Source organism: Hyperoodon ampullatus (assembly GCF_949752795.1).
Source record: "Hyperoodon ampullatus genome assembly, chromosome: 2".
Taxonomy (NCBI): domain Eukaryota; kingdom Metazoa; phylum Chordata; class Mammalia; order Artiodactyla; family Ziphiidae; genus Hyperoodon; species Hyperoodon ampullatus.
The window spans coordinates 186,593,194-186,601,495 of NC_136915.1; the positions used below are offsets into that span (position 1 = coordinate 186,593,194).

Sequence of the window (8,302 nt, forward strand, 5' to 3'; positions counted from 1 at the left end):
TATGTTTTTAAGCAGAACAAGAATACCTATTTGTTTTAGTTTATGCTCAAAGTATTATTTTTTGCTCTGGTTTCTGCTCTAATTCTAAGACTTGAATCATATTAATTATAGGTTTGCTAGATCTAATTTTACAAGAAAAAGTATAATTAAAATCAGTATTTTCCTCCAATTTTCTTTTTTTTTTTTTTTTTTACACATATATGAAGTTATTAGACAGTTACAATCTGAGTGTGGGCTGGGCATCAGTAACATCATTGCATCAATGCTGAACTTCCAGAGGAATTCTCTGGTGGTCCAGTGGTTAGGAGTCTGTGCTTTCACTGCTGTGGGCCTGGGTTCAATCCTTGGTGGGCAACTAAGATCCTGTGACAGTGGGGGGCGGGGTCTGGCCCTCAGCTGGTCCCAGCAGCATCTGGTTATATGGGCTCCAGCAGAAATTTAAGGGCCATCAAGGACCCTCCCAAGACAACACACAGGGACCCTTCCCAGCCAGCAGGAAGGTCACACCTAGCCCTGGAGCAAGCAGGTTGTTGAGTCAGTGTGTGGGAGGTTCCCAGATCTTATCAGCAGCCCAGGAGGGTATCAGCTTAGCCCGTGGGGACAGGCACAGCCTGAGGACCTCTTAGAATCATCCTTCCCTGGTTTCAGGACTTAACGAAGCTCAGGTCCTTCATGTCTCATCACAGAAAGAGTTCAGTGTGAGACAAAGTAATGGATAAGAAGTGGATTTATTTAGAGAGAAACACACTCCACAGAGTGTGGACCATCTCAGAAGGTGAGAAAGGCCTCTTATGTTGTTTTTAATGTATAGAATATGGATTGTTATAGACTGAATGTGTATGTTCCCCTGAAAATTCATATGTTGAAACTCTACCCCCCATGTAATAGACTGAGGAGGTGGGACTTGTGGGAGGTAACTAGGATTAGATGAGGTAGTGAGGGTGGAGCCCTCATGAATGTGATTAGTGCCCTTATAAGAGTCAGGAGAGAGCCTGATTCTTCTCTCTGCTCTCTACCATGTGAAGGTACAAGAAGTCATCAATTTGCATTCTGGAAGAGGGTCCTCACCAGAATCTGACCATGCTGGCAGCTCGATATCCAATTTCCAGCTCCCAAAATGTGAGATATAAATTTCCATTGTTTATAAACCACTCAGTCTTCATATATTTTATAGTAGTGTAGTGCCTTTCAAAAATAATACTCTTGTAAAGTCCTCAAGTAGAGGGTTAACAATTCAGTTCTAAGAATTTAAATTTCTCTTTAAATTATATTTTTTCTGCCTCCACCACTTAGTTATCATGTGACCTTGGTCAAATTATATTTCCCATTCCTCAGTCACCTCATTTAGACACTATTTTAGACCAACGACAGTTTCAGAGCTTGGGTTATGGAGCCTGGCTTCTGCACAAGTACCTAAGAACTCACAGGTAACTTGACTAATTTGAGTGTGTGCATGTGTGTGTGAGTGTGTGGGTTACTCATCAGCTTGGGCAGTTTGTGGGGATTTGTGAGACACACACTTAGAAAAGTTTGTCTTCTATACAAAAGATTACATTAATAACCATGTTTTTGGTATGTTTAAGTTCCTTGAAATGCTCTTGTGATCTCAGCTGACATTTTTGCTAGAGTTACATTGTAGAACAATTATGTGACAGAATAAACTCATGCTTCAATAACTAAAACTTACAGGTTTGCTTAAATGGAAATTTAAAAATCTATAGGAATTTAAATACTAATTTTGTGAAAAGACAGCTTTTATTGGAGCACATTCATCTACTTGCATTTTTTTTTTAGCAGACTTTTCAGTTCTGGAGGACTTTTATTTATCTATGTGCATTCAATACATTGTGTGTTTAGTATCAGTAAAGTTTTCTCCAAACCGACTGTCAGGTGATATGAATTTCAAATGAACTCAGCTTTCAATATGTCAGTCACAGTAATAAAGAAAAGCAAAATTCTTCAAAACTGGGAAGCATCACAGTGGTATGTTCAAGGTATTAACACTGAGACTAGGTTTATTTGTTAATTTTATTCTGTCTATTACCTTTGTCATTGCTTACCTAACCATTGGGACCCAATATAAAAGACATTTTTCAAATATATGGTTGATGGATAGTTAGATCATTTATGACAGTAGCTGATAGGCCAAGAAGTAATGTGGTAAAAGAACACTCATTTTCAGAAATTGCTGTAGCATAATGATGTTGCTGTAGTATCCCAAAGTGTAAGAAAACTATTGCTATGATTAGCATTCCATATCATTTTAAATGCATGATGACACAAGTTTTTTGGAATATGCTTGGTAAGGAGAATTTCAGAGCACTTCCTGATTTTTAACTCAACTTTTAAATTTTTACAAGTTGAATAAACATTTAAAAAATGATCCTAAATAATTTTGTCTGATAATAGAGTATTGTCTGATGTCTTCAGGCAAATTTGATTAGCAGTTGCTTCATGCTGATCTTGATAAATCATCACATTCAAAGCAGATGTGCTTTTCAATAATCCTAAATTTAAATTCTTTCAGTTCTATTTTTCCTCCTAAAGTGTGTATGCTCTTCAAAAGCATTCAATTTCATATCAACAAAAATATTTAAATGCACAAGTTAAAGTGTTCCTTTTAAATAAGCATTCTAAACTACTATGAGGCTAATTTTGAATGAGAAATGCTGCACTTTTGAAGAATAGCTATATCATTAATCTGTAATCAGCCATTGACATATATTCATTTGTTCAAGAGACCAGCTGTTGGTAGGACAATTTTCATAAAATTAAGAAATCAATGTTATAACCATATGCAGTGTTTGATTTGATGAAGAGTAGAATTAGTAATAAAACTAGAGTGTAGTACTTCATAAAGAGATGACATTCATATAACCTTAACCCTTTATACAAATAAATCTGAAATTAAAAATGTTTTATACTTAGAAATAATTTTTTTCACCTTCCAACATATGTTCTGAAAGTTCTTTATTTATGTTTTGTAGAGAAGTGATATCAGAAAAATGTAACTCCAAAGACAAAAAAGTGAGCTAATAAATATGTCCTTAGTATGAATATCTGTGACTAGGTTAAAATAAATCCAGCAATAATTTATACATAAAATTCCATATATAGGTCATTTTGAGATAAGAAGATAATTACCATAATAAAAAATGATTTGATACAAAATACTTAATCTAATGATTTGAGTAAGTATTCTGAATTCTATGCATACAATTTAATTCATGCAAACTAAAGGTAGATTGTTTAAATCAAAAGAAAAATAATTTAGAAATAGAGATTATTTTGAAAATCAAATGAGTCAACACAGGGTGATAAATTATGTGTGATCTATTGTTACAGAAAGTAAACACAAATAATACACAAAATGACCTTTATTGTCTAGTTTTAATAACTTCTTTGAAGAAATCATAATCAGAGGACTTCTAAAAGTATCAATCAATTGTATACATATAATTTAATAAGCAATATGAATACATGTGCACTCTTATTTATCAAAAGGTTTGAAATTCGGTTCTTTAATTCAAGCAGGTAGGAAAAATGTGATCACAGAATTATGATATAATTAGAATAATTGAATTACTTTGCTAGCTTAAAAAAAAAGCTCTACAAATGTTGAGTATTTGATTTAAAATCAATTCTTTATGGAAAGAAAACCCTGTTCTAACAGGTTATATGTTGAATAACAAAGGAAACATCTTCAATTTAGGTTTCTAAATTGGTTTTTACAGTTCTTCACTAAAATATTTAATTGAAACACTTTAACACTTTCCATGTATAAAGATGCACAAAACGTCAAATAAAATGACCATAAGCCTGCCTTGTTGTGCCTGTCCACAGCCTCTATCTCCACCAAATACAGCTTTATTAATGAGACCACTAGCTGAGGCAGGAAAATATCAAGCCTCACATACTGTATCTTCCTGTTCACAGGGTTTTTTTCCAGTTTCTTCAGCAGTGAGAAATTAAGGAAAATAATCACAGAGGAAACAAATCTCATCTCAAATATACTTTTCTAAATGCCCTAAAACCTTAGCTTCAACCCTGTAATTTTGCAACTTCAATTTCCTTAATAATATAAGGATAAAGTAAAACAAGCAAGCAAACGAAAACATAGCAGCAAACTATTTTACATTCTTTTAATGGAGATAAGGGGTCTCTTTCCTGCTCTTGAATCTGAGCAGGATTGCTACTGCTATGGTGTTTTAAGTTCCAACTGTTCTCAGAACTCCAGTTATTCTTCTGATTAAGTGGAGCAGGTCCCTCGGGGGTCAGAATCCACCATGCTAAGGGTGGCGTGGAGGGCGCTGAGTTCGATTTGGACCCAGGCAGTGACCCAGGCCCCAGTCCTCGGGCTGCCGGGCGGAGGGTGCGCCAAGTTTCTCTCCTTCCAGCGGGACCTTCCCTCACGTCCTGGAGGTCTCATCCTCCAGGCTGCCCGCGGATATGCTATGCAGAAACCAGTCCAGCCCAGCCATGAAGATGACCGGCCCCCTTCTATGCTGCTCAAGGACTACCAGGACATCCCTGGAATTGAGAAGATTGATGATGTCGTGAAAAAACTCTTATCTTTGGAAATGGCCAACCAGAAAGAGAAGCTAAAAATCAAGAAAGAGCAGTTGATGAACAAGGTCGTGGAAAAGCCTAAGGAGACCAGCTCCCTGGAGGCTCGAATTGTTGCCTTGACTGTCAAGATCCGCAGTTATGAAGAACACATGCAGAAACATCGAAAGGACAAAGCCCACAAGTGCTATCTGCTGATGAGCATTGACCAGAGGAAAAAGATGCTCAAAAACCTCCGCAAGACCAACTATACTGTCTTTGAGAAGACATGCAGGGAGCTGGGGATTGAGTACACCTTTCCCACTCTGTACTACCGAAAAGCCCACCGCCGCTGGGTCACCAAAAAGGCTCTGTGCATTCAGGTTTTCCAAGAGGCTCAAAAGCTGGAGAAGCAAAACAGGGCCTTAAAAGCTGCAGCTGCAGCAGCCTGGAAACAAGGCCAGAAGAACCCAGAGAGCCCTTCCAAAACTGGACCAGAGGCAATCAAAGAAAACCAATAAATGTTAAAATTTAAAAAAAAAGGAATATTTTCTGCCTTGCCTCATAGCCATGTATTTGGTAATAAGAATAGCAACTAAATTTTTTATACTGAATATCAATTTCTCAAATAGATAAATAGGCAAATGTATGAGAATTATAGATGGGGCCCCTTATAAGAAAGCTTTTGCCTTCTTAAAAATTGGAAGATGTATATTTGCAATATATATGACTCTTACAAAAAATTCAAATGACTATATTAACTTTCAGTCAGAAGGAATGCTTATTATAATACTACATTCTTTTAATAAATATTAAAAGACATATAAAAGACATAAAATGTTATTAAAATGAATTTAAAAATCTATAATATTTAAAATGATGCTCTTTACAAAAATATTCATGAATTAAGTAAGGCGCATTGTTTAGTTCTATATTTTGTTCAAAGTAATTTTATTTAAATATAGGAATTAAAAAGTATATACCTCTGGCTTTGATTTTATTTTACTAGGTGTCAGGAGCTCAGCTGAGCTGGGTGAGAGGGGGGCTGCCAGGTATCAGGGTAGCCAGTTAAGGCAACAAGGCAGAAATGAAAGAATTAAGACTTTAATCACTTACTACAATGAAATAAGAGAAAGGCTCACGACTCCATTGCATTTTACCCCATGAAATGGAGTATGGAGCCAGGTAGGTCAGTGCTTTTCACCCCACGTTGGAGGGAGCCCCAAACAAAAGGCTCCAGCAGTTTTATGAACACTGAGTTGGGGGTAGGGGTGAGGATGGGGGTGCAGCACAACCTAGGGAGGTCCAGGCATGGGAAAGTAGTGAGTATTGAATCAGAGTTGGGGAAAAGTTATCTTCAAGGTTTCCCCTTCCCTCCCCATATGGAGGCCTGTCTCTGCCCAAGGCCTTAGCTAGAGACCCAGGAATGAATGAGAGGAGGCTAGGAATTTAAATACACAAAGAGCAGATCCACCGGAATGCCTGAAGGGACTTCCCTGGTAGGTGTGGAGCCAGATGGAAATATACAGTTGTATCATTCTTTTGTTTTTAATTAATTTTTCTTGGAGTACAGTTGATTTACAATGTTGTGTTTCTGCTGTACAGCAAAGTGAATCAGTTATACATATATATATATCCACTCTTTTTTAGATTCTTTTCCCATATAGGCCATTACAGAGTATTGTACAGAGTATTGAGTAGAGTTCCCTGTGCTATACAGTAGGTTCTTACTAGTTATCTATTTTATATATAGTAGTGTGTATATGTCAATCCCAGTCTCCCAATTTATCCCTCCTCCACTTTCCTCCTTGGCAACCATAAGTTTGTGACTCTATTTCTACAATTGTATCATTCCTAATATTGACAATCAACTAACATTTATTGAGCAAATGCTATTACTAAGTTTCACAAATATTATTTCCTGCTGTTACTTAATTGAGTCCTCATGAAACCATGCAAGTTTGGTCATATATCAGCCCAAATCTTGAGACTATTAAAGGGCAGCTCAGAATTGTCAAGACACTTGCCCTAGGTTACACACTACTAAAGGGCTGAAACCACTTTTATCTCATTTCTGTCCTATTCAGTAATGTTTTATCACTGCATATCTACTTAGGGCACAAAACACTCCAAATGATAGATAATCCATGACAATGTAAAGAGCTACTGTGTACATATTTCACTTTATTGCAGTTTTTTTTTTCTAGTGTCCAGAGACCTCTTTTGAACTGATAGGAAATAGCAGGCATAAAAGGAATAAACTTTGTCATGATAAGAAAATGATGTATCTGAGATTTTATTATTACTGGTTCAGCATTTTCTTCTTCAATTTTGTTTTTAATATTTATTTATTTATTTATTTTTGGCTGTGTTGGGTCTTCGTTTCTGTGTAAGGGCTTTCTCCAGTTGCAGCAAGGGGGGCCACTCTTCATCGCGGTGTGCGGGCCTCTCACTATCGCGGCCTCTCTTGTTGCAGAGCACAGGCTCCAGACGCACAGGCTCAGTAGTTGTGGCTCACGGCCTAGTTGCTCTGTGGCATGTGGGACCTTCCCAGACCAGGGCTCGAACCTGTGTCCCCTGCATTGGCAGGTAGATTCTCAACCACTGCGCCAACAGGGAAGCCCTTCTTCTTCAATTTTAATATAGGTTTTTGGTTGAGCTTAGAATATTTATTTCCATTACATGGAAATAACTCTCTCGTGTAGCTAAATACATTTTGGAATTGCATTTATTATTAGGGGATAGGATTCTGAAAAAGACAAGGGTTGCCCTTTAGGTGTTTAGATACCCGATGACATTATAGTGTATGTTTTCTTTCTTATATCTTTGTGTTGATGAAAGTACGAGCTGGGTGTAGAAAAAATGAGCAATATGCTGCTTGTGTTCTGAAGCTGCTTAACATTTAGAGGCATAAATAAACAAGTATTTAAGCAATTATACAAAGAAGTAAATAATAAAACAATGGTGGGATGCTGTTGAAATGCATAGGCTGGAAACAACCCCTATATAGAAATCATGGAATTGTTGACCAAATTATTAGCACGAGGCAGATATAAAAGTAGTTATTTGGAATAATAGTATTCTAAGAAAATGGAATACCAGGTATCCAATACTGGAAAAAAAATATTAAGAATAACTGAATAAAGAAAATGCGAATTATAAATAGTTTTAATTTTCAATTTTGATTCTTTTAGATCATAATAAATAAGCATTTGTTTTGTAGTTCATTTTTAGATCACTGAGTTTATCATTTTTATTTCATTTTGAAAAGCTTGGCTATTATTTTCTCAATTATTTTTAGAATCTTTATTCTCGTTCTGGAATGCCAATTACATATATATTAGATCATTTACTCTTGTTCCAAATTCCACCTAGGATTTGTCCCTGTGTATTTATTTATTTTAGCTTACTTCTTTCTGTGATTTTATTTCATAGATTCTATTGTTAGATCTCCAATTTGATTAATTATTAATTCTTCAGTGAAATATCAATTTCACAAGTCATATTTTTATGTTTAGAAAACTTTTGCCTATTTTTAAACTCTATTATATACATGCTTTCATGTAAATCTCGAAGCATATTAATGATAACTTTTTATTTCTTTTCTGCTAATCCCATAGTTTCAGTTTCTGTTTTCCGATTTGTCTCCTTGCTATCGGTCATATTTTTTTGCTTCCTCACATGTCTAATACATTTATTTGATGTCAAAAATGATAAATTTTATGTTGCCAAATACCTGATGCTGTTGTATTCTTTT

At 35.9% G+C, this 8,302-nt stretch overlaps 1 protein-coding gene across 1 annotated transcript; it reads left to right on the forward strand.

Annotated features, from left to right (window-relative positions):
- Nucleotides 1-4,286: 4,286 nt before the first annotated feature.
- LOC307048965 (small ribosomal subunit protein uS15m-like) lies at nucleotides 4,287-5,066 on the forward strand (the record flags this gene model as incomplete). Its single annotated transcript, XM_079698261.1, has 1 exon — nucleotides 4,287-5,066. One exon carries the CDS (start codon nucleotides 4,287-4,289, stop codon nucleotides 5,064-5,066), a length of 780 nt encoding a protein of 259 aa, XP_079554387.1.
- Nucleotides 5,067-8,302: the final 3,236 nt, after the last annotated feature.